This window comes from Antechinus flavipes, chromosome 6, assembly GCF_016432865.1.
Source record: "Antechinus flavipes isolate AdamAnt ecotype Samford, QLD, Australia chromosome 6, AdamAnt_v2, whole genome shotgun sequence".
Lineage (NCBI taxonomy): Eukaryota > Metazoa > Chordata > Mammalia > Dasyuromorphia > Dasyuridae > Antechinus > Antechinus flavipes.
Genome location: NC_067403.1, coordinates 263,840,665 through 263,864,616, shown reverse-complemented (window position 1 = coordinate 263,864,616; position 23,952 = coordinate 263,840,665). Strand labels below are relative to the sequence as shown.

Below are 23,952 nucleotides of genomic sequence, written 5' to 3'. Positions count from 1 at the left end.
GCTTTGGCTCCTGGCCGCCTCCCCGCCCTCCCCGCCCCCACCCGACCTAGAGCTCTCCCTGGACTTCTCCTAGCTGTACCTCCCCCCTCCCCCCTCCAATCACACAGAGCCTCCCCACAGGCTGCTCAGCTACTCGAGGCGAATGTATTGTGGTATATGTCTGTGTCCCCCCCTCTCCTGCCCCCCTCACAGAGGCTCCCTCAGCTCTGTGGTAATGGGGAGATAACTCAGATGCTTCATCCCAAATCTGCTCTCCGAGGTCTTCTGAACACTCAGGGCCACCATGGGACAGTCCACGTCCACGAACTTCCTGCAGATCCGCGGTGGCAGGAAATGGTTCCCTTTCTGAGTGGAGAGAGGAGTGATGGCGGGGGCTGCCGGGGCACACACTCCCCCATTCCCTGGGTCGTGGGGTCCCCCTCCATGGAGCCTTGAGCAGATACCCACGTGCCCCCAAGCTCTCAGCTCTCACACTCACAGAAACCCCCTTCTCCTGCATCTTCTTGCCAATGTTTGGCAGCTGCGCCAGCTCTGTTTGGGGAGAATAAAGGGACAGCGTGAGGGTCAGTTTACTGGTTCCCCAGCACGAGGGTCAGTCCGCGACTCCCCCATCCCTCACTCCCTAGCCCCCAGCCCCCACGTCCCATGGCCAGGAAGGGAGATCTGGGAGTCATAGCCAACAGTGCATGAGGCTGGAGGGACAAGCAAGGAGGGGGAGGGGGAGGAGGAGGGGGGCTCCTGGGCGGCAGGCACCTGGAATGCTGGGAAGTGGCATCATAGTGCCATGAAGAGACTGCCTGGAGATCCTGGCCTCCCTAGCCTCCTGCTGGCCAAAGCTCTTGGAGATGTTGTGGCTGGGGATGGGGATCAAGGGCCTGAGAGGGGACAACAAACGGGAGTGAGAAGAGGCTGACAAAAGGAGGGGATGGGAATCAGTGAGGGGGTAGCAGAAGGGGAAAGTGGGAATCTGGCAAAGCTTGAGCAAACCCTCCCCGCTTCCCACAGCGCACCTGCTTCTGTAGGTCCCAGGCTGACTGTCGAGGCTGTGGGGGGGGCCCGAAATCCTGCTCTTTCTTCGGATCTGGGACTGCCGGCGGTAGCTCTTGCTCCCAAGGTCTGGGCCCTCCTGGGACCTCTCTCCCTCAGCCTCAGGAAGGGGATAGCGGTCGATAGACACGTCCGTGTGATCATCAAAAGACTTGGAGGCCTCAGTCACAAAGTGTTGTGCCTGGTACTCGCTCATCACCTGCAGGACTGACTGGTCACCTGGTCCCTCCAGGAGAGGGGCTGCAGCTACCCTGCCCACAGAAGTGTCCCCAGACTCATGGTGGCCAGGCTCCTGGGCACCCAAACCTTCCCTCCTGGGGCCCCCTGCCACTCACCTGTCCCTTGGGGTTCAGCAGGAGGGTGACACAGCCAGGGTTGGTGTAAAAATGGATCAGCTGCCTTTGTGTCTGGGGCACGTGCTTCTTCGTCAGGCTGACCCCTTCACCCCACACCTGTCCCAAGAGTCCTGTCAGACCAGTCCCCACCCCCTAGGCCGGCCCATGAGAGAGGATATGCTCTCTTAGGACACACTCTCCTTAGTAGTAAATACTCAACAATGGAGAAGACAGAGGGAGGTACTTGGGAGAGGGTGAGGTCAGCATGAGGTGAGACGGCAATTACACTGGAAGCCAGAGGGGTTCTGGACCCGAGAACCCCACCCGGCTAAGAGCCTGAAGCTTTGGGGTCATTGTGTTCCTTGCGGGGTGCTCTTACCAGAATGCTCACAGGAACAGGAGTCTGCTTAGAGTCCTTTTGGGGAACTATATCCCCCAAACGCCTATTTGATGGCTCCAAGTATGGCCACCTACCCATGATTAGCGGCTAGCAAGTCACAGTCTGGAGAGACGCAGATAGAGGGAAGAAATACATCTGGACATCAGCAGCAGAAAGGGAAGGGACCGAGAGGGGTCATGGCTAGTGGGGTCACTCAGAAGAGCCGAGTCACAAGCTACAGCACTTCCTCTCACTCCCCCTCTGATGAAGAGGCAAGCTCAACTCTTTTGTGCTTATAGGTGGGGGAGCCGAGCAGGGGGAGGGCTGAGTACAGAATGAGTGGATCATGAGTTAAATTCTCCAGGATGGATGTAGCCTTGTACTTCTGGTTTAAAGGTAACACTGAACTATTTGCCTTATGTTCTGTTTTAAGAGTAAGGGGAAGTGTTCATCCCCCTTTTCAAGCTCAGGAGGAGGATTTAACATCCCAGAAGGTCAATACAGATGACCAGGTGTTCCTGAGATGTCATGCCAGTGATCTTGCTTTGGGAAGTGTGATACCTTTCTTTATCTGAGTAGTGGGAAGGGTCTGCAGTAGTCAGGGAAGGACCCAACTCTTCACTTTTACAGGAAGAGAAGGGGGAATGTCTCTTTTCTTCCCAATCAAACGGAGCATCTAGGAGGGAGCTACTCTCCCAGGAGGTACCCTATCCCTTAGTTTGAGCATTCCTTCCTTGATAGGTGCCAGCAAAACAGGGACACACAGTATCATGTCAGATTTAGACATGAGATTGGCAGTAGACAAGAATCCCAAGAAATAGTTGAAGCTAACATTAAGGAGAGGAGAGCCCCAAAGAGGAGCCCTGTGATGTCTCCATGAGAAGAGAAAGGATACTAAGGGTCAATAGATTTGTGAGTTACCCTAACCATATATTCCATCTGTGTTTGCCTAAGTTTGTGCTCACTCTTTCCACAGATGCTGCCTTTGTGAGAAAGAGCATCCAGGTTCACTGAGGATGGGGTGGTGAAGAATTTTGTTAACTTTGTTCTTACTATGTCTTAGAAATGTCCATGCTAAGACATAATTGTATCTACTGGCTGAATGTAGAGAAACCAGAAGGGGCTTGTGAGTTGTCACAGTATAAGTGATACCCATAGTATATTCCTTGAATACAAAGTAGCAAGTCACTCTAAAGAGATACAACCTTCAATGCAAGTTGGGGGCATGGCCCAGGAGGGGACATTTCTTATTCTGATACACCATCATCAAGGACAATGGGTATTCCTTAACACTGGAAATATGGATAGATTTGAAGTGGTACTAGATGAAGTTGATGATTCTCTAAATCCTATGGATTAATTTGTAGATTGCTTTTAACATTTCCAGGACCCACAAAAAGTCATCAGTCAACTGGCATTTATTAAGCATCTACTATGTGCCAAGCACTGTGCTTAAGGAATACAAAGATGCATTGGGGGCAGACTGGGATACAAAGAAAATAAAAAATTAGGTCCCTGCCCTCAGGGAGCTCATAGTCTGAGGGGGAAGACAACCTGCAGATACAAAATAAATAATAGATAAAATCTACAAAGGGAAAATGCTAGAAGAAAGCTTTCGTTGGAAGATGGGTTTTTAACTGAAACATGAAAAAAGCCAAGAGGCCAAGATGCTGAGAGATTGCCTTCCTGTGCAAGAGGAGATGTATGAGGAGATGGGGAGCAGAGTACATGAGGGACAGAAATGTAAGACTAGTTGTGAAAAAACTACCAAGGTAGGATGTGTGATGGGCTGTACAAGTCAAGCAGAGGGTTGTATGTTTGACCCTAAAGGTTTTAGAAAGCCACTGGAATTTACTGAATTGGTGATTGGAATAGAGGCAAAGGGGAACATGGTCTCTCACCTGAACTTTAGGGAGGTGACTTTAGTGGCTGACTGGAGGATGGACTGGAATAGGGAGAGACTGCAGCAGGCAGACCTCCCCCCACCCCGCCAGCTATTACAATAGTTCAGGCCAAGGTAATGGAGAGATGCTTCAGAGTAGGGGCAATATTAGAAAGAAGAGGGCATGTTGGAGAGACTGCAGAAGTGAAATCAACCAGAGATGTGGCAGAGGCGAAACTGACCAGAGACGCCGCGAAGGCGAGACCAACAAGAAATGTGGCAGAGGCGAAACCGACCAGACACGCCGCGAAGGCGAGACCAACAAGTAATGTGGCAGAGGCGAAACTGACCAGAGACGCCGCGAAGGCGAGACCAACAAGAAATGTGGCAGAGGCGAAACTGACCAGAGACGCCGCGAAGGCGAGACCAACAAGTAATGTGGCAGAGGCGAAACCGACCAGAGACGCCGCGAAGGCGAGACCAACAAGTAATGTGGCAGAGGCGAAACTGACCAGAGACGCCGCGAAGGCGAGACCAACAAGAAATGTGGCAGAGGCGAAACTGACCAGACACGCCGCGAAGGCGAGACCAACAAGAAATGTGGCAGAGGCGAAACTGACCAGAGACGCCGCGAAGGCGAGACCAACAAGAAATGTGGCAGAGGCGAAACTGACCAGACACGCCGCGAAGGCGAGACCAACAAGAAATGTGGCAGAGGCGAAACTGACCAGAGACGCCGCGAAGGCGAGACCAACAAGAAATGTGGCAGAGGCGAAACTGACCAGAGATGCTGACAAAATCGACCAGAGATGCTGCAGAAATGAAATTGCTCCCTTCCCCTTAGACATGGTCTTTGTCAGACAACTCTGTAGCAAGTTCGTCCTGTGCCCCCAGAGCTGCTCATCCAATAACCTGGGGGCAGGGGCTGGGCAATCTCAGGGAGATGGGAAAGCCAACATCTTCCAGACCCTTCAACAATGATCTGCTCAGAGTTTTGGGAGAAACTGAGAAGACAAATCCAGAACAAAGGCCTCTCCTCCTCCACACTCTCTAGGCAGTTTCTCTTCAGTGGGCTGCTGGACGGTACACTTACTCCAATTTCTGCAGTGAAAGGGCTTGTTTGCATTTATGAGATCACTTCCCTGAGTGAGATGGTGTTGTCAATGACTGATTGGGGAATTGTGTGCACATAGTACACCTGAATGTCAGCCTACATTTGACAGTCTCTTATGGTGTCCTCAGGAGCCTGAAAGCTGTGAGTTGTATACAGTGACTTACACTTACTTAATACTGCCTCCAGAGTGCTTTGCTAAATGGGTCCAGGCCAGTCTGAATGGAACCTATGTGCATTTGCCCATTGCCAAGTAATGATTTGCGTATCATTAATGTTGAGTAGACATGGTGAGATGGGGCCCATAGCAGAGATTTGATTCACACAAGGGATATTTGGTGAAGATCTATGGATGACGACCCCACAAAATTATTGCTTCTGGGAGCCTTCTCCAGATCAGCCAGGGAGGACAAAACAGAAAAATTATTTGGGGGACAAATGGAAGCATGACACTGGAATGAATCATGGAGAGGAAGGCCAAAGGAAAAAAACCATCTGCCTACTATTCAAAGCCTTCCACCAGCTCCAGTATCAGGGATGGATCAGTCCATTTCCAGGACAAGCTCTTCTCAAGGTGAGTTATCTCTGCTGGAGGAGTCCATGGGCAGGGCTAGGGTTGACTGGGCTGAGCTATTTTCACTTTGAGAGTTCTCTGTGACTCTGTATTGCTCCCAAGATCAGTAAAGTTGCTGCTCCTGCCATTTCCAAAACCTATTGCTATTGCTATCAGGTCTACACTGGCCCAAGTCACTAAGAGCTCGTTTTCTCTAGAATTCAGTGTCACCTGAGAAATCTTCAAGCAACTTTCTCTGGGGGCTTAGCTGAGGTTCTCCTGCCTGCCACTGTACTCCACATCTCCAGAGTGATGGAGTGTGTGGACCTGGAGGTATAATTTGGGCTCTTCTACTAATCACAAGATATCTCCTGTGTGGAATCCATCTCCCTTCTCTCAATGGACAAACATCCTATAATCTTTTCAAATGAACTGTGATAAGATTATAGGAAAATTCTTAAGTAGCTCATTTACTTAGCCCATTCATTATGGTGATGGCAGATTGCCGACCCAGCCTCTCCTTAGCCTGTGTAATCTCAGTGGCTAGTAGGTGCCCGATAAATGTTGGCCAAACCTACATATTTTGTAAAATGCTTAAGGATGGAAACTGCTCTGTCCAAAGTTAACTGTGCTCTCCCAATGGAGAAGATGGCCTCTCCTGGAGACTGCTTCTCATTGGCTGCTTCTGACACTGCTGATGCCTTCTAGCTCAGATGTTTTTCCTATGGATTTTCATCCCTCCTCTTCAGTCTCCTTGCTTGCATCATCCATCATTCTTCTCTCCCTCAGGTGTGAGTTTACGCCATTAAGACTCTCTTCTCTTTAGTCTCTCAGGGAGCCCATGAGTTCCCATGGCTTTAGTAAGAGTGTCTGTTAATCGTGACTCCCAGATCTACGTCCCCATCTCCACTTTAATCTGGGTCTTTCGGATATTTTGAACTGAACGCATTTCAAAAGCCGATATGTTCCCCAATGCATTCACACTCTCTTTCCCTCAGAACTCCCGGACTGGCGCAATGTCTGTGGGGAAGCTCTGAAGAGGAGCTAGGAGAATCTGCCTCACCCCACTCTCTTCGGAAGAGGTCCTGGGAAGAGCAACACAGGTAGCAAGCCAGGTTTCTCAATGTATTTCTCAGTTGTGAGGGGGGGATTCCCCTAACTTCCTCTTGGGTATTTTCCTCACTGAGGCAAGTGGGGTTAAGTGCCTTGCCTAAGGTAACATGGGGGGGGGGGGAAATGGATGTATTATAAGTGCCTGAGGCCAAATTTGAACTCAGGTCCTCCTTCAGGGCTGGTGCTATCCACTGCACCACCTAGCTGCCCCCCCTTTTTGTTTTTGTCTTTTTAAAAGAAAACCATTTAAGAAAAGATTTTCTATAATGGGCAGGAGGAACAACAATGGGGGAAAATTAGGAGATATCCAAAAAAGCCAGTTGATTTAAGTGCTGGCACTTCAGCGCCTAGTCCTGAGGGCAGAGGTGGCCTGAAATTCAGAAGAGAAAGGTGAAATCTGGGACTCTCAGCAGCTCTGGGGAGAATCCTTTCCCAAGATGCAGATAAAGGCCTGGGAAGCAGGAACCCAAGGGAGTGAAGGCTCCTGGGAATCTAATTCGGGAAACCCGAATTCAGGAAACCTTCAGACTCGGGAAATCCCTCCTTTCCTTCTGCTAAGAGTCCTGGTGCTGGAAGGAGGGCATGTTCTGGAGAGAGAAGGGTGGCCAGAAAGGTCAGCGCCTCAGGCGGGCAAGCCTGGTATCAGGCTCCAGCTGGGAAGGAGTTGGCCAGAAGGAGGGGGGAGGGGTGGGAGGATGCCCTGGAAGGATTCAAAGACCATGGCTTGGGGAAAAGGACTCTCCAGAGACCCCCCCCCCTTGCTTCCCCTTCTCTTCCAAGGGGAAAGACCTATGTACTGGGGGAAATGGGGTGGAGGCTGCCTGGGCGATCCGCTGGCCCGTCACCAGCTCCAGGAGAAATGAGGAACTGGGAGGATTCAATGCCCTCCACTGGCCATGGAAGAGAAGAGAATCTGTCCCCCAGGAGAGCGCTGTGGATCTGGGTGCCGGCCAGAAGGCGACGGCAGCAAAGGAAGCAGCAGCTCTTGGCCCACCCAGGGCCGGGCCGGCTCCCCGGAGGCCCAGAGATTGGGGAGCAGCAGCAGGAGGCAGGGCTCCCCTTCTGTCGGGCACCGAGCCCAGCACCGGGTCTGCGGACCAGAAGGGCCTGAAAGGACAGAGCCAGCAGCAGGGCGGCAGGGAGCGAGCTGGAGCCTGGGCCTGAGCCGCAGCCTTCCTCTGGGGAGGCCGCCCCTCTCCATCTCCCTTCTCTTGCTGTCCACACAGGCCGAGTGGGTGGGACCTTCAGTGTCTCCCCCGAGCCCTCTCTGACCTGCTCCACTCCTGGCTCCCTCCTCCCTAAATCAGAGCCACTCCGGCCTGCGCCGCCGCCCTCCCCAGCCTTGACCTGGAGCCAGTCAGTCACATACTCACAGCTTTAGCCACTGCGCTGCTTGGGGCCAGGAAAGGAAGAGCCCCGACCCCGGTCCCGCCTGCCCGCCTCCCCTCTTCGTACCCACATCTGGCATCCTCCTGCCCCCAGCCCTGCGGCACTCTGGGATGTGAAGGAGGGAAGGACTGCCCGCCCTCGCCCACGGCATCCCCAGCTGTAGCTCCAAGCTCTGGGATTTCTGTGCCCTGCCCAAGTACTTGCCAGGTGTGCCAGCCTCCCCCCCCCGCCACTGATTCCCCCCCATCAGCAGACACAAGGAGGGACCACAGGGCCACCAGCCTCTGCTTGCTTCCAGGGTCCTTTCAGGTACCTCAGAGGCCAGAAGGGGGCCTCCCTCACAAAGTCACACGGCCTGCCCCGTGATGCCCATCTGTGGCTTCAGGGAATGGGCTCCCCCCATCCTCCACTGAGCCTCAGTCTGGTCCGGCCTCAGTCTGACCAAAGGTCTCAGGCCCAAGGCCTCGCAGCGGGGCTTTGGGGCAGGGGGAAGGGACGGAGCTTTGCCTCTGAACCTCCTGCTGGGGGCCCTCCCTCACACGGGCGGGGGCTCTCCCGGGGGACCGACCGTGACGTGGTGCTGTGGGCCCAGCAGCGTGTCCTTGGGGAAGCGGTACACGCACACGGGGAACTGGTGGATGAGCTGCTTGAGGACGAAGCCGCTGATGTCCAGGCTCTCCTCCAGAGACTCGTTGAGCACCCGGATAAACTTGCCCCGTTTGTCAATCTTCACGATCCTCAAGGGGGAGCCAAAGCTGTTCCTCCTGGAGAACAGAGCAGGCCCAGTGGGGATGGGGGGGCCCGGGACCAGCCCGGTTCTCTAGCCCCGCCCCCGGCCCACCTTCCCCCTCCCCCCTCCGGCCCCAGCCCTTCCACGCTTCTCACCCCCGGTGGTCCCGGAAGGAGCTGGGGACAGAGCCCAGCCTGGCCGAGCCGATGCCCATCACCGCAATCCTGTTGCTGCTGCAGCTGTCCATGTGCACCCTGGGTCTCCAGACCTCCATGGCGGTTTGGGTCCCTGTCCGGCAACGCCCGAGTCAGCCTCCGCCCATGCCCGCCCTCCTCCCCCAGGCAGCCCAGAGCTCACCAGAGCTGCTGCCCTCCTGCTCCTGGGTGGGCAAGGTGAGGGAGGGGCTCAGGTCCGAGACCATGGACGAGGGCGTGCTGCTGTGTCTGGTGGTGGTCCCCTCTGAGCTGGAGGCCGTGGAGCTGAGGCAGCTGCTGGGCATCTTCCAGTCGACATTCTTTTGGGAGCCGGACTTCTCCAGATGGGGCTCCGGGAGGTCCGAGAGGTCCGAAAGGTCCAGCGCGTGGGCGGAGGTGGGCCTGCGGGGCAGGCGAGGGGACGCCCGGAGTCCTGGTTACCCTCGAGGGAGGTGGGGGGGCCCAACCTGACACCCCCAGGGGCCGTACCTGGTTTTTTGGTAAAGGTCCTGGAACAGGTTGGGGTACCGCTTCGCGACACTGTTCCAGTCCACGTCCTCCAGGCTGAAGTGGTGCCCCTGAGAGAGCCAGAGTTGGGGCCGGGGCCTGCCACGGGCAGGGCCCCGGCCGGAGCCCCCCTCCCCCCGCTCCCCCCTCAGCTTTACCTCCGCAGTTTTCTCCTCCAGGGACTCGTCACTCAGATCCATCATCAGCGCCTCGGCCGTCACCACCTGGGCAAAAAGGGGCTGATGGGCACAGCCGGCCCGGGCTGGCCGCCGAGGGCTAAGCTGGGTCTGGGGGCCCGGGGGGCGGGGGCTAGCACCCCCTCAAAGGAGAAACAGGGAGCAGGCGCAGGGCCAGGGTGAGCAGAGCGGGAGCAAAGCCCCAGGGGCCAGGAGGGTGAAAGGCTGAGGGGGGGAGGCTGACTCGGCCACGCTGATGACAAGTATGTCCGGGAGAAAGGAAGGAAATCAGCTGGGGGGGGGGGCACAGCTACACCCCAGCACTGGGTTCAAAGTTCACATTTGAGCTTCACAACCCCTCTGGGAGGGGGGTCAGCTTGCGGCTAAGTGACCCAGCCTGGATCTGAACCCTGCACTGGGCCACCTGCTGCCCCCAGGCTGGAACCCCAAACACTGGGCAGTTTAGACGCCATCCTCAGAGGCAACGGAGACAGCGAAAGCTTCCGCCCCATGGGACCCTCGGCAGCCCCGGGCCGCTGCTGCCCCGTGCTGGAAAGGGCAAAGGCCGGAAGCTAGCGGCCGCAGGGGCCCCGAGGTGGGATCTCCAAAGGGGCAAGTAACGTCTTCCTGGGAGACGGTCAAGGGGGCGAGCAATGGCCGAGCGCCTGCTGGGTGCCAGGTCCTGCCCCGCAGCAGGTCATCAGGCAGGAAGGTCCCGGTTCCAGAGGGACGGGTCTGTGGGATGGACTAAAGGACTGCCCCTTGGCAGTAAGACCCAGAGAGTCCCATGCACAGAGAGCGACAGAGCCCTGGGCGCCGAGAAGGGGGGGAGGCCCGGAAGGGACCTGGGAGCCACAGCCCATGGAACCGAAGGAGAACCGTGAGAAGAGAGGATCCCGCCGGCAGAGAAGCAGCCAGGGGATGATTAGTGAGGGAGCCTGCATTAGGCACCCATTGGAAGGAGAGAGACAGCAGGAGGACGGCTAAGGCCTGCCCGTTAGGGCTGCAGAAGACGGGGAGATGCTTGACAGAGGCCCCTCTCCCTGGGACGCAGGTGGAGGAGGAGACAGAGGGAGAAGAGGCGGCCACACTGGGCAGAAGGGCCCTGGCCAGCTGGGGACGAGGGGATATCCCTACAAGACATCCGGAATCATAGAGGGAAAGCTGGATGTCCCTGGGGGCACCTGGCTCCTGGGGATGGGGGCTGCAGAGAGATAGTGATCAACTCCCGGGGAGCTCAGGAGACCCAGACCCAGGGGGAGAAGCTGGCCCAGGGTCCCTCCCTGGCTCCTAGTCTGGGGAAGGAGGGAGGGAGGGGGAGGGTCCTGGCTGCTTATCTGGAGCCAGGGGCTGAAAGCCAGGGAGAGGCCCTGTCTGGGACAGAGAGACCCGCCCCCCTCCCCCCACCATGTCTCCCCAAGGAAGCAGCCCCCACAGGCTCATCCACCTCCACGCTGCCCGTCTGGGAGCGCAGCACCCGGCCGGCCCAGGAGGACCGGGCCAGGTGCAAGAGACAGGATCGCTGGTAGGACTGCAGCTCATCCTCCAGGCGCTTCAGAGTCGTGTTGGCCTCTTGAAGCTGATTCTGCAACTCCATTTTCTCCTGCAGGGAGGGAGGGGTGGGCATCGGGCCGCCGGGGAGGGAGGGGTGGGCTTCGGGCCGCCGGGGAGGGAGGGGTGGGCATCGGGCCGCCGGGGAGGGAGGGGTGGGCTTCGGGCCGCCGGGGAGGGAGGGGTAGGCTTCGGGCCGCCGGGGAGGGAGGGGTGGGCTTCGGGCCGGCAGAGGAGGAAGGGGTGGGCTTCGGGCCGCTGGGGAGGGAGGGGTGGGCTTCGGGCCGGCCGGGGAGGGAGCGCGGGCGTCGGGCCGGCAGAGGAGGGAGGGGTGGGCGTCGGGCCGGCCAGGGAGCCCCAGAGCCCTGGCCCACGGAGGAGTCTCACCTGGCAGGCTTGCTCCTTCTGGTCCCGCAGTTCCTGAGTCATCTTCTCGATCTGCTGCTGTAAGGCTTTGATCTGGTCCCGGGAGGTCCTGTAGGGAGGTCCCAACAGGAGGGGGGCAGTGAAGGAAAGTGTGGGGCAGGGGGGAAGCTGGGGGAGGGGGAGGGGGCTGAGGGCTCCTGACCTTTCTGGCTTGGAGTCTGTCAGCTCATGGAGTATGTAAGTCATCCGTTTCCCAGAAGGACACTGAGCAGCCTTTCGAAGGCCTTGGATTTCCAGCTCCCTTTGGGCCAGCAGCAGCCTCAGGACCCTTGGATCCAGGTGCTCCGAGAGGCCACTGCAAATGTCACACCCAGAGCCCTCAAACCCCAGCCTAGGTCCGAAGGCTCAGAGCCAGAGCTTGTCCTGGCCTTGAACCCCCACGCCCTTTGAAGACCTCAGACCCAGAGGCCCTGCGTCACTTCCTCCAGGCCTTGGACCTTGCAGGCTGCTCTGGCCTCCCACCCCAACCTCAACGGCAGAGTCACGGACTCAGTCTTAGGCTCCAGAACCGTGGCTTTCGCTCGCTCCCTGCCCCGGCCCCAGACCCTGTGGGGACCCTCCCATCGGGCTCTTACTGCTGGCTGCCCCGAGATAGTGCGAAAGAGCGGGAGGATTTGCCGTCGGCCCCCTCGGGTGTCGCCCCGGAATCTGTGGCCTCCAGGCCTTCGCTGCTCCACATGAAGGAGGGCCAGGAGATGGTCCAGGAGGGTTCGTGGACCTTGAGTTCCTGCCCCAAGTCACTGCCCAGCTGCTCCAGGCTGGAGCCGTCCTCCCCGGGTTCCGCAGGCTGCCCCGCCATCCCCGGTGTTCCTGGAGGGAGCCTGACTGGGAGAGATTGCTAGGCTGCCACAACCCACCTGTCCAGGAGAAGCCCCTTAAGTCTGCAGTGGGGAAGGGAGCCCCTTCCCAGCCCTTGGGCACCTTACGGCGCTGGCTAAAGGCTGAGGGGGGAGGCCCATTTTACAGAAGAGGAAAAGGCCTCATACAATTTCAAGCTTCTGCTCGCACCCCCACCCGCGCCCCCTGAACACCACCGCCCTCCCCCATCCCAGCCCCTCACCTAAGGCAGACTGGGAGCTCTGGGCTGTGGAGCCCAGGCTTTGTTGTTGTTTCCATGGTTACGGGCACCCCTCCAGGGCCCTAGAAGGAGGGGCTGTTTGTTCTGAGGATGTTCCAGCATTTCAGAGACCTCAGTTTCTCCTTTTGGAGCTCTAGGCTCTAGGAGGGAGGACCCGCTGGCCCCGGGCTGATGACACCACTGAACTGGATACCGCCTCCTCTGGGGGACCGGAGGAAAGGGAAGGAGTCAGGGCCAGTGCCCAGCCCGGGGAGGCCTTGAAGGGCCGCTGCCAGGAAGGCTGAAGCCGCAGAGGCACAGAGCCCAGAAATGGCGCCCTGAACGGCCCGAGTCAGGAGAGGGAGGGGAAGCCCTTCAAAAGAGCCACGGTCAGAGGCAGGAGGGTCGGGGATGTGGGGGAGGGCAGGCTGAATGGATGCTGGTTGGAGAAGCCCTTTCCCCTTGAGCCACAAAAAGGAAGAGAGCCCGCTAGACCTTTGGGGTTGGGGGTTGGGGCTTTTTGGTAGGTGGGGATGGAGGAGCTAAGGGGGGATTCCAGCCCCGGGGAATTTGGAAAAGCTGCCAGCGGGAGGGAGGGCGCCTGGGCCAGGGAGGTCCTGGGGAGCAAGATGGCCTTGATCCACCCCGGGCTTCCCTCGCCAACCTAGGAGCTGGTGGTCTTTGGCTGTCGGCTATGAGTCTCGGGGCTCCGGGACCCACAGGCTCGCCCACAAAGCACCTACTGTGTGTTTGGCTCGGAGGAGAAAAAGGCAAAAAGGGGGAGGTCCAAAGGAGGAAACAAGGCGGTTGCCAACGCCCCTTTAATGCCATCTCTGTGGCTTCCAGGGGACCCTGTCTCTACTTATTCACAGCCGAGTCTCCGCCTTTACCTTATTTGCTCCTTGAGGGCGGGGACGGGCGGTAGCCCTTTTTGGGGATCCCGGGCTTCTTTCCCTCCCTCCGGAGGGGCTAGGGAGGAAGCTGGAGCAGAAGTGGGGTGCATCCCTAGCATGGGGGATGGACGGGCAGCCGGGGGTGGGGGGCGCTGGCTCCCCCCAGGAGGGGCCGCTAAGTCTTGCCTGCGGATTTAAGTCACGCCCTCATTCCCTCCCCCCGAATTTTGCCAAGTGCAGGAGGCGCCCTGGCGGTGCTCCGCTTTCCCCCGGGCCCCTGAGGCCTGACTGTCCATATCTGCATCTCCCCCGGGCAGGTTTCGCGCGCACGTGCTTTGTCACCCCAAGGGGCTCGTTCCCCCCCTCCCCCCCTTGTCACAAAGTTGCCTGGGTCGCTGTCTGAGGTCCCCAGAGCCCACTGGGGGCTGGGACCACCTTCTGGCCCCTCATTCTCATGAGGATGAGTGTCCAACTCCCCTTCCCAGCTGCCCTCCTTCCCCCAGCTCTCACCCCCGCCCTTCTCAGGGCCCCTCCTCCCTTTCAGAGCTTCGGCTTCATTTCCCCTCTCATTCCTCCCCGCCCCCTGCAACCAAAGCCCATTTCCGATGAGCGCCCCCTCCCGGTCCCGCAGGCCCTCGCACGCCGCGGGTAGTCCAGGTAGGCCGAATTCTAAGGGAGCAGACACCACGAGGGCATCAATTGCTAGCTAGAGACAAATAGGCCGGAAGCCGCGCACGCGCACATCAAAGGCGGTGGTTGCGCCTCAGACCCCGCCTCCCGTTGCCCGAACTCGCCCACCATCAACTCAGCTCCTAGGCCAAAGCCAATAACGCGCCGGGGGAGCGAGACCTGAAGAAAGGGAGGGAGAACATTCAAAAGCCAATGGGAGCGCGATACAAAGGGGCGGGGCGGTTACTGACGGCCTATGGACGGAGAAATGAGGCCCGCGACATTCAGAGCAGGTACCCGGAAATCAGGTTCCTCGGGATTAGATGATGGGGTCAGAGGTCACGGAGAGGGTAAAAGTCAGAAGTTACAAACTGGGCAACACGAAAACCATTCCCCTCCCAAGGGCAAGGTGACACAGCCGTCTGGACTGGAAGGCTACTTTAACCGCTGACCTCGAGGCTCAACGAGCCAGACCGCCGGAGTTTGGGGGCAGTCGCACCATCTGACCATACCTAGCCCCGCCCATACCTGTAAGCTCGAAACTGACCAATGGAAGAGGGGCGGAGCGTCAGCCAGGTAAACGAGACGCGGCTGGAGGCGTGGAGTCTTGGTAGCCAATGGAAGCCCGTCATAGGATTGTGAGGCGGGGCCCAAGGTTGAGAGTGGCCAATGAGGACTCTAGGTGGGGCGGGGTGGGGCAACAGGCATCCGGCCAATGAGGGTGAGGCTGGGGCCGCGGGGCGAACTCCCCACTGCGACCAATGGACGCCCGGGGTGGGGTGGGGCGGGGCAATAGGCATTGGGCCAATAGGGGCGCGGGGCGGGGCGGGGCTCGGGCAAACAGCTAATCAGGTGGTGGTGTGGAACCGCGGGGCGGGACTGTCGGAGCCAGAACACGGACCGAACCCGAACCTGAGCCGGAGCGAGAGTCGGAGCCGGAGCCGCAACGAGGTTGGTCGGTTTGGAGCTGCGGGGAGAGGACCCAAGGGTAGGATCCGGACTGTTGGACCTTCCTTCTGGGTGCCCTTTGCTCAGGGTCAGTTGCTACTTTCCGGGATCTGGGGGCGGGGTCAGAGATCAGTGGGGGACGCTGCTCCTCCTGACCTCTGAACTCGGTCCCCCAAACGGGAGCTGATCTGGCGGGGCTGGGGAGGAGGCGCGGCTTCTTGACTTTGGTTCCTCCCGGGCTGGGGAGCAGAGCCTGGCCTTTTAAGGGGCCGCCCCAGGGAAAGGAGAAGACTCCAGAGCCTGGCTTTCCTCTGCCCAGGCTGCCCGTGGCTGAGAGTTCCCCACCTCCAACCCTCGCTCAACTTGGGGCGCCCTATGAGGAGCTGCTTAGGGCTGCGGACCCCTCCAGCTCTCTTCCGGCCCCTTCCCGGCTAAACTCGGGGTGCCCCAGTTCTGATCCCTCCGCTTCCGGCTCCCTCTGAACTTGGGGTGTCCCTCAAGGTTCCCTCCATCCTTCCCTTCTGCCCTCCCCAGGTCAGGCTGGGATGCCCTGGCCCTGCTCCCATGGAGCTGAAGGTGTGGGTAGATGGAGTCCAGCGCGTGGTCTGTGGCGTCTCAGAGCAGACCACCTGCCAGGAAGTGGTCATCGCCCTGGCCCAAGCCCTAGGTGAGCAGGGCAGCCCCCGGGCTGGCAGGTGGGTGGGCATCCAGAACTGGGACCCTCCCCCCCGACGACCTCCTTCTCTTTCCCAGGGCAGACGGGCCGCTACGTGCTCATCCAACGACTCCGAGACAAGGAGCGGCAAATGCTGCCCCAGGAGTGCCCGGTGGGGGCCCAGGCCACATGTGGACAGTTTGCCAACGACGTCCAGTTTGTGCTGCGGCGGACGGGGCCCAGCCTAGCTGAACGGCCCGCCTCGGACCCCTGTCTTCCCCCAGAGCCTTCCCTCGCGTGGGCCAGCCTTCCCCCCAGGCCCCAGCCCCCTGCCCACCATGAGCCCCGCAGGGGGTGGCCCTCTCCCCCCTTGGGAAGGAGCTCCATCTGGCCCAAGGAGGACATAGGAGGGGAGCTGTGGGGCCTGGAGCACCTGGTCCAAAGCAATGAGGCCGAGCTGGGTCAGGAGGGCTTCTGGCAAGAGGAGCTCAAGCGGGAACTGGAACAGGAGCTGGAGCGGCAGGGCCACATGCAGAAACTGCAGGCCGCCACCGAGGAATGCGTCCGGCGCCTTCGGGAGCTGGACGCTCAGGCCCGGGCCCTGGAGGAGGAGATCCGCTGGCGGCAGCAGCAGCAGGAGGCGCCGGGCCCCCGGAGGCCGCAGGATGAGGCGGCGGCCGCCCGGCTCCAGAGGGACCTGCAGACCCAGGCCCTCCAGAGCGAGAGGCTGGAGAGCAGCCTGGCCAGCGTGGGCCGGGCCCTGGCGGAAGCGGAGCAGAGCCTGCAGGTGAGGCCAGCCTGACCCAGCACCCGCCGTGCCCCCCCCCGAAGGCAGGGGCCCGGCTCCTTCATGGCTCCCCTCTCCTACCCATTCAGGCCCAGGCCCAGGAGGTGGAGGAGCTGAACCGAGAGCTTAGACAGTGTAACCTGCAGCAGTTCATCCAGCAGGCCGGGCCTGCGCTGCCCCCAAGGCCCCAGGGCCCTGGCTCCAGCCAGGTGAGAGCCTGGGGAGCTGGGCACCAGGGGAGCCCCAGGAAGAACACCCCGCTTCCCAGGGCTCCCCGGGCTCACTCGCTGTTTGCTACAGGATCCTCCAGCCTCACCAACAAACCCATCCCACACCTTCCCGAGATGTCCAGCCTGAACCCCAAAGCACACGTAAGCCGGCTCCCCCTGCCCCTCCGGGAAGAAGACTCTGAGCAGGGCCCTTGTGTGCCCGCCACTCTGGCGCCTTCCTCTCCGCCGCCCGCCACGGCCGCGGGGAGTCCGTGGCTGTGGTCGGCCGCTCGCTCGGCCCCCTCGGCTCTCACCGTCACCTCTCTCTCAGAGACAGCTCACCTGGACCCCGAGGCCCTGCTAAAGGCGGTCGCTGCCAGGCCGGGGGACCCATGTTCCAGCCGTCCCGCTGGGCAGAGGAGTAGCCAGCTCCTGTCCCTCTCCACACATGCTGCACTGGTCAGAGATGAGTGAGGGATCTCTGGGAAAGACTGACTGGGGCAGACAGGCAGACGGCCAGGGGTCCCCCGGACCTGGCCGGCCTCCTTTGGCCAATTCCTCAGACCTCTACACTGTGGCCAATAAACTCCTAGCAGGACCGGGGGGGCTCTCTCTTGCTGTGGCCTGAGTGTGTCCCTTTCCTCACTGTGTGGATCCCCCTGGAATAAAGGCACCCAAGTACAGTGTGGGCTGAGTCTGTCCTCGGCTGTGGCCCCAGGGCTTAGGCCCAAGTTTCCCCGAGGCCTCGGCCTGAATACCCAGAGTCCTGGGAACCTCCCTGTCCACGTCCCCTCCCTGGCAATTCCCCATTCCATCTCATGTTCCTGCCCATCGATCAGGCTGCTGGGGCCCCCTCTCCCTGCCCCGGAAATGGTGTCACATCGAGAACAGGACCTCCGAGGACTCCTCCTGCATGGTCTGCTCCAAAGGCCGGGGCTTCCTCACAGAGGGAAGGGCAGTCTTGGGTTCCTTTTCCAGCTCACCGTGGGGTGAGGACAAAGAGCCGGCAAGAGACAGCGGGCACGCACTTGCCTCATACCCTGTCTCGCTCATGGCCGCCTCCTTTCCCCCTCCTGCCAGCCTCGGCTCCTGGACGCACCCCACCCAGACCCCTGGGCCGCCGGGGCCTCCTAGGACCAAGAAGCCTTCGGCAGGGGCCTGCTTCCTGTGAGCCAGCTGAGCCAGAGCCACACCCCTCTCTCAGCAGGCAGGGAGGTGCCAGGGGAAGAGTCTGGTTCCTCAGCTTCTCTCTGGAATCTTGCAAGCTGACTCATGGGCCAACTCCAGGGCGCACTGAGGGCTGAGGTGTCTGAGGAGTGGACAGACCAGCTAGGCCAGGCCACCTGAGACCAGGGACCCAGCCCTGGGAGTCCAGAACCCCTGCTGGGGGCCCTCTCTGGGCGCAGGAACACGTCTGCCTGGACTGGTTTGGCTGGTGAGGGCCCGCCTGGAGGCGATACCACATTCCTGAGGCCCTGGGCACGGGGGAGAGCTTGGCTCTGCGTCCTGCGGCAAAGAGCCCAGAGAGACTGGCCCAGGTCAGCCTCTCCTTCCGGCAGCCTGCCTGCCTCCAGCGCCTTTCCCCTTGCACCCCAAATGGGTACCAGGCTGCCCCGAGGGAGGGTCCCCTCCAAAGGAACAGGCTTCCCCATTCAGCCCCAGCCGGAATCTGTGTGGAGCAGCCCAGCGGAGGCTAGTGCTTGCCCCAGTAACGGAGCCTAAGTCTTCATTGACAGCCGGAATGCTCAGGGGAGGCCCCTAGTAGCGACCTCAGTGGCCATGGAGCCCAGCACCCCCACGGTCCATTTTTCTAACTTCTCAGGCCCCTTTAGGGGCCATCACGGGCACCATTGGTCTTTAGCCCTCAGGCCGGGAAAACACTAGTGGTCAGGGTCTTTCTGCTCCCACATTTACCCCACCCCAGATCCCTGGCAGGTGAGAGCATCCTGAGCCCTGGACCTTGCCAGCTTCCTATGTGGAGAGCCCAAAAGGCCTCAGCAGCCAAGGAGACACCCACCCCCAGGATGCAACTTGTTCAAACGCGGGCTGTCAAGCACAAACACCAAGCAGTGGCGCACTGCCCTTAGATGATTCTTTATTGGCAGTACGAGAAGCAGTTGCCCTCCCCAAGCAAAGCGAAGCACAGGTCCAGAACCGAGAGTCCCAACTGCGGCCCTTCCAAAGGACTCCGCTCCCAGGAGATGCTGAAGGGACGTTTCTGTGAGAGGACTTGGGGGGTCTGGGAGGGCCTCCATCTCTCCCAGGATCCTGGGAAAGATACACTGACCACCGTCTTCCAGGGTGGGCATTGGGCACCTTCCAGTTAACCAGGAGAAGGGAAATGGACTTGTGATGGGGCAAGGGGAGTGTGCTGACAGCTGGGGCCCTCTCAGGACCGCCATACTTCCATCTTCACCCAGTTGGTTCCCATCTCAGCCACAGTTTATCCTGCAAGAACAAAAGGGTTAAGAAACACCCTGTACCTAGGACTACCGGGCAACTAATGATAGGCAAAAGGTAAAGCCTCAGAATCCACAGGAATTGTCCTGACAGCCCCCACAGCCATGCTTCGGGAGTTCCCAACCGGCAGAAAGGAGCTATTGCCCCCTGTCCCCCTATCCCAGTGGCCAAACTCAAGGGCAACGGTGGCTAACTGGGCCAAGTCAGAAGCCACTTCTGGGAGAGGACGGGACAGGAGAAAGCAGCCCGACATGGGCGCTCCAACTCCCAAAAGATCCCGGCCGGGGGCCTTCAGACAAGCTGTGTGACCTCAGACAAGCCTCTTGGTCTTGGGGCTCCCCTGGAGGTGGGAGTCCGGCTCCTCTTCCTTTTTCACAGCTAAAGTCCCAGCTCGGGGAGACCAAGGCGGCAGGCAAAGGACAAGCCCACAGATGGAGCCCAGAGAGAAATGGGTCGCTCCTGCTCCCCTCCCCCAACCCCAGCAGGGAGCCCAGGACAGGTTTTAAGAGGGTCAGGGACGCCACCGGAGATTCACCGCCACCAGGAGAGCGCAGGGATGCTCGGATGTTCCACCGGACTTGGGAGAAGCTGGGACAGCTGGTGGGGAGGCTGGCCACTTCCGAAGTCCGAGGCCGGCCGGCTGCATGGTAGCCGCTGTCACACGCACAGTGGGTCCCGCAGCACAATGTGCGTTAGTCAGTGGCTCCCCTGCGACCGGAGTCTGAATTTCATGACCAAAGCCAGGAGCCCGGAGCCCAGACCTGGATGCCAGAGATAACCCCATAGCAAAGCCCTTGAAGCTAAAAGTATGGAGACTAGAACCCAAGGGCCGGCGACCCCGCGCTCAAAGCCAGAATTCAAGCACTGAAACTCAAGCAATTAGATCCCGGAACCTTGGCACCCCAGAACGCAGGAGACGGAGCCTCGAGCCCCGAGATGGAACTTGGAAGCCAAGCACTGGCACCGGGAAGCGCAGGAGGCGAGTCCGAGTCTGGAGCTCAAGCGCTCGTGCCGCGGAGTGCAGGAGACGAATCCGGAGGAACCTGGAGCCCAAACGTGGCACCAGTGGAGCGCAGGACCCTGAGGCTGGAGCCTGCAGCCCAAGCACCCGCACCGCAGAGCTCCGGCACTTCGGCACAGGAGATGAATCCCAGCCTGAGCGCTAGAGCCCAAGCGCTGGAGCCCAGAGCCCGAGCCTGGCACCGCAGAGCGCTGGGGCCCGAAGTCCAAGCCTGGCACAGCGGAGCGCAGGAGACAGACTGAGCCCTGGAACTAGAGCCCGGAGCCCAAGCCTGGCGTTTCGGAGCGCAGGAGACGAGCGCCAGCCCAAGCGCTGGAGTCCAGAGCCGAAGCTCTGGCACCGTGAAACGCACAAGGGAAACCCCAGCCCAAGCACTGGAATCTGGAGCCCAAGCCTGGCACCGCAAGCGCAGAAACTAGAGCCCAGAGCCCAAGAGCTGGAACCCGAGTCTCCATCCTGCACCCCGCCCTCCCCCACCCTCCCCGCCCCCGGGGCGCAAGCGATGAGCGTCCGAGCTCGGGTGCTGGAGTTCAGAGCTCGAAGTCCCGAGCCTGGCAGTCCGGAGCGTACATCCTTGGAACCCGGCTCCGCTCTGGGGGCCTCGGCAGTGACGGCCCCACTCCCCCTGGCGCCACCGGGAGTTTCCCAAGGCCGGATCCGAGCCGCCAGGGCTGGGTCGGCCCAGGACCAACGTCTCCCTGGCCCCCGGGCCCCGAGATAGGCCCCCGGGCCGCGGTCCCCCGGCCCCGCCAGCCCGCGCTCCGCCACCGCCGCCGCCCCGCGTACCCAGCCTTCCGCCCCGCCCCACAGACCACGCCCCTTTGCAAATTACTCGCTAGCCTCCCAACCAATAGGAAGTCGGTCTAAGCCCGCCCCGCTGCAGATGCAGCCAATGAGCGAGAGAAAGGGCGTGGCCTATGGGCCCCGCAAGGGTGGTAGGCCCCAGTGCCCCGGCCGAGGGCCGCGCGGCGCGTTCGTTTCTGCACGTCTTCCTTCTGGGGGAAACCATTTTCTCGGAGATGGGGGAGGTAGACTCTAGAGTGAGTCTATCCCTCGCAATCGCTTGACCTTATTGCGCACCCTAAAAAGAGTGCAAACGGAGAGACGGAAGGAGGGGAGGTTCGCAGGCCCCATCCAGGCAGAGATGGGGAAGGTGAGGGAGAACGGGCCTCCCCCTAGGTTAGCGCAGTGGTATGGACCGCACCCGACGGCTACGCAGGGCCATGAGAACAGGGTCGTTGGGCACGTAGCCACCGGCGCCGCGCACGCAGGCCGGGCCCCGCCCACAGCTCCACGGTGCGCGCACTGCTCTCCCCTATCCAGCTGAAGTCTGGCGGAGAGCCGACGTAGTACCCCTCGGCAGCCGCGCTGGGGCGCCAGAGCGCTACGAGCGGTCCCCGGGTCAGTGTGACTCCGCCTCCGCCTTTGCGTCCGCAGCCCTTAGTTCTTGCGAGCCTCCTCCTGGCCCTTTTCCAGCCTTCGCCACCCAGTGTCCCATCCCTGCCGCTCGGTGCCCTTCATCTCTGGCCTGGAGTCTTTTCCAGCCTGCCCAGCCCCCTTACATTTCCAGCAAGCCGTTCATTTAAAGGAGGCTCCCAGAAAAGGGCCAGCGACAGAGCAGCCCGAGAGGGTCCAAGATGGGAACGGCCGCCAGCACTGCTCCGTCGGCAACGTCCTTCCCAGGCAGACGCCATCTGGGCAGCAGGGATCCTGGAGCCCGAGTGGGGCGGGAGAGAGAGGAACCAGGCCGCCCCCGCCCCTCGGAGCCTGGCCCAAGCCATGTGGTCTTCCAGGGCCAACGTCTCCTTCTCCCAAATGGGCATCTAGCTTCCCGCCACTCCCGCCTGGTGCTGGGAAAGTTGACTTTGAGCCCACGTGGAGACTCGTGTTTCTCCCTTTGACAATTGAATCGGGCAGCTTGTGCTCTGGGTTCTCCGATCTGGGTATCCCAGAGCCCCGTTCCCCTCTCACAGTGATGAGAATGCCCCCCAGCCTCTGCAAAGAGCCTCTGCTTCTGTCCTTCAAGCGCTTCACGTGTATCCCATTACAGAGGTCTGAAGCCAAAGGGGGCCCTCGGGCCATCACCCCTCCCCAGTCAGGCCTTCTCTGCAATCCCACAGGGGAGCTCTTCGGAATTCTGTCAATACTATGGCCTCTGTCCCCAGGGCAAAGCACACAGTAGGGCTTCCAGACAAAACCGGGACTTGCCCAGCACCTCCTGCCCACCCTCTTGACTGTCGGAAGAACACTTCCAAGAGGCTCAACACAAAGGGATTGTTTCTTCGATTTCAGAAAAGAAAATGAGGCTCCCAGCAAGGGACTGCACTTGTTGGGGACGATTTATCCCTTTTGCAGCTCTGAAGGACCAAATGAAGGGAGTGGGAGAGGAGAGTGACCAGCTGAGCCACAGCAGTTAAGAATCCCTCCCCTGGAAAAGCTCAGTGCCTGCAAAGCACGACCTTCACCTGGACTTTTCTTGGTTTGCTAGCATTTAGCACAATGCCTGCATACAGGAAGTGCCTAATAAATGTTTAGGGACCTTCCCCAGCCTCTATGGTCGTGATTGCTTTTGCAGCCTCTGAACCTGCCAGCTGCCCAAGGAGAATTCGTCTCGGCAGTGCTGAGGCTTCCGGGGCATCTTCCACCAGTGCAATAGAAGCTTCCCGAGGGCAGGGACAGGGCCCATCTGTGCATCTGACAAGTAGCCACACTGTCCATTCACTTTAGTCGTGTCCAACTCTCTATGACCCCATTTGGGGTTTTCTTGGCAACCGGGTTGCCGTTCTCCAGCTCTTTTTACAGATGAGGACACTGAGGCAGGCTAGTTATATGACTGCCCAGGACTACACTGCCTGAGACTTCAGGCCTAGCACTGTATCTACTGTAACACTTAGCTGCCTCTGGCAAACAGTAGGTGCTAAATAAATGCTGGTTGATGGAAGCCAGTTGACATATGCTGTGAAAGAAGGGGGGAGGGGAGGAAGGACTAGGAAGGGAGGCCAACAGAAGGTGGGATCTGAGCTGAGTCTGTAGGAAGCCAGGAGGCAGAATGAGGAGAACACTCCGGTCTGGGGGCAGCTCAGGGCCCGGCACCAAGTAACCAGGTGACTACCGTGTGCTCACAAGACTGGCCTTGGAGTCCAGAACACCTGAGTTCAAGGTTGGGTGACCCTGGGCAAGTCACCTCACCTTCCTGATGGCAGACCCAGGGCTCTGTCCGCTGGTCCTCTAGCTGCCTCTATCATTTGTTCTCCTCCTCCTGGGCCCCTTGCCAGTGTCTGCCCCCACCTGCGAGGGGATCCGGCCTCTTCTCCGTGGGAGAACGGCTCTCTGGGCCCCTTTCCAAAGGGCTCCACATGCTAGGGACTCCTCAGGATTCCGCAGGTGCCTGATAAATGCTGGGGGCTGGGAACGGACCACAGGAAGGCAGAACGAAGGAGGCGGCACGGACGGGAATCCCTCCCCACCCCTTCCCCAGGCCCCTCTAAACGAAATGCCTCCCCGCGAGCCCCGCCCTGAATCCTTCCCCCACTCTCTCCCTCTCTCCTCTCCTCTGGAAAGGGAGAAAAATCTCGCTCCTAGCGCCCAGCGCCAACCCTTCCCCTCGCCTCGGCGCATGCGCCAGCCCAGAGCCGAAGGGAGGGGGGCGGGGAGAACGCGAAGTGGCCGGGGCCATTCCTCTAGGGGAATAGAGGCAGATGAGATGGGCTGTACCATTTTGAGGAGGGAGACGCCGCGGGATCCGGACCATTCCCCAGAAAGAGGGGGAGCCATTAAAAACTGTATCTTTGAGTCTTGACGCTTCCTTCTGGAATTCCCCTATAGTAACTCCTCTCCATAAACCGATAAATGTAGGCAAA

The 23,952-nt window shown here is 59.9% G+C and overlaps 2 protein-coding genes and 1 long non-coding RNA gene across 7 annotated transcripts; 1 reads left to right on the top strand and 2 right to left on the bottom strand.

Moving 5' to 3' along the window:
* Window positions 1-122: 122 nt before the first annotated feature.
* On the bottom strand, window positions 123-14,553 carry LMNTD2 (lamin tail domain containing 2). Of its 3 annotated transcripts, none has more exons than XM_051967459.1 (16): window positions 14,465-14,553; window positions 12,454-12,672; window positions 11,969-12,218; window positions 11,536-11,688; window positions 11,355-11,442; window positions 10,864-11,019; window positions 9,399-9,464; window positions 9,223-9,311; window positions 8,897-9,135; window positions 8,695-8,827; window positions 8,378-8,573; window positions 1,383-1,499; window positions 1,011-1,246; window positions 754-875; window positions 479-531; window positions 123-345 (listed from the first exon to the last, which is right to left on the bottom strand). In XM_051967459.1, exons 3-16 carry the CDS (start codon window positions 12,190-12,192, stop codon window positions 187-189), a joined length of 2,031 nt encoding a protein of 676 aa, XP_051823419.1. In that variant the 5' UTR covers window positions 12,193-12,218; window positions 12,454-12,672; window positions 14,465-14,553; the 3' UTR covers window positions 123-186. The 3 variants fall into 3 exon arrangements, with proteins under 3 accessions (XP_051823419.1, XP_051823417.1, XP_051823418.1); XM_051967457.1 differs by having other exon boundaries at window positions 11,969-12,214; XM_051967458.1 differs by lacking the exon at window positions 14,465-14,553 and adding an exon at window positions 14,310-14,409 and having other exon boundaries at window positions 11,969-12,214.
* On the top strand, window positions 14,490-16,848 carry RASSF7 (Ras association domain family member 7). 3 transcript variants are annotated; one of them, XM_051967467.1, is made up of 5 exons: window positions 14,490-14,588; window positions 15,495-15,627; window positions 15,714-16,402; window positions 16,492-16,611; window positions 16,703-16,848. In XM_051967467.1, exons 1-5 carry the CDS (start codon window positions 14,562-14,564, stop codon window positions 16,757-16,759), a joined length of 1,026 nt encoding a protein of 341 aa, XP_051823427.1. In that variant the 5' UTR covers window positions 14,490-14,561; the 3' UTR covers window positions 16,760-16,848. The 3 variants fall into 3 exon arrangements, with proteins under 3 accessions (XP_051823427.1, XP_051823429.1, XP_051823428.1); XM_051967469.1 differs by lacking the exon at window positions 14,490-14,588 and adding an exon at window positions 14,857-14,963; XM_051967468.1 differs by lacking the exon at window positions 14,490-14,588 and adding an exon at window positions 14,857-15,048.
* Window positions 16,849-18,660: 1,812 nt separating this feature from the next.
* LOC127541176 (uncharacterized) lies at window positions 18,661-23,602 on the bottom strand. Its single transcript, XR_007948397.1, has 2 exons — window positions 20,663-23,602; window positions 18,661-19,059 (listed from the first exon to the last, which is right to left on the bottom strand). It is a non-coding gene; the product is annotated as an uncharacterized LOC127541176 (long non-coding RNA).
* Between the last annotated feature and the right edge of the window lie 350 nt (window positions 23,603-23,952).

Bases quoted from the DNA above. Each gene is read 5' to 3' on its own strand.
- RASSF7 (XM_051967467.1), top strand. From the start codon at position 14,562: ATGGAAGAGGGGCGGAGCGTCAGCCAG. The intron at 14,589-15,494 runs GTAAACGAGACG...TGCCCTCCCCAG, and splicing joins AGGGGCGGAGCGTCAGCCAG to GTCAGGCTGGGATGCCCTGG. The intron at 15,628-15,713 runs GTGAGCAGGGCA...TCTCTTTCCCAG, and splicing joins CGCCCTGGCCCAAGCCCTAG to GGCAGACGGGCCGCTACGTG.
- LMNTD2 (XM_051967457.1), bottom strand. From the start codon at position 12,509: ATGGAAACAACAACAAAGCCTGGGCTCCACAGCCCAGAGCTCCCAGTC. The intron at 12,215-12,453 runs GTGAGGGGCTGG...TCTCCCAGTCAG, and splicing joins GAGCTCCCAGTCTGCCTTAG to GCTCCCTCCAGGAACACCGG. The intron at 9,312-9,398 runs GTAAAGCTGAGG...TGGCTCTCTCAG, and splicing joins TGGAGGAGAAAACTGCGGAG to GGGCACCACTTCAGCCTGGA.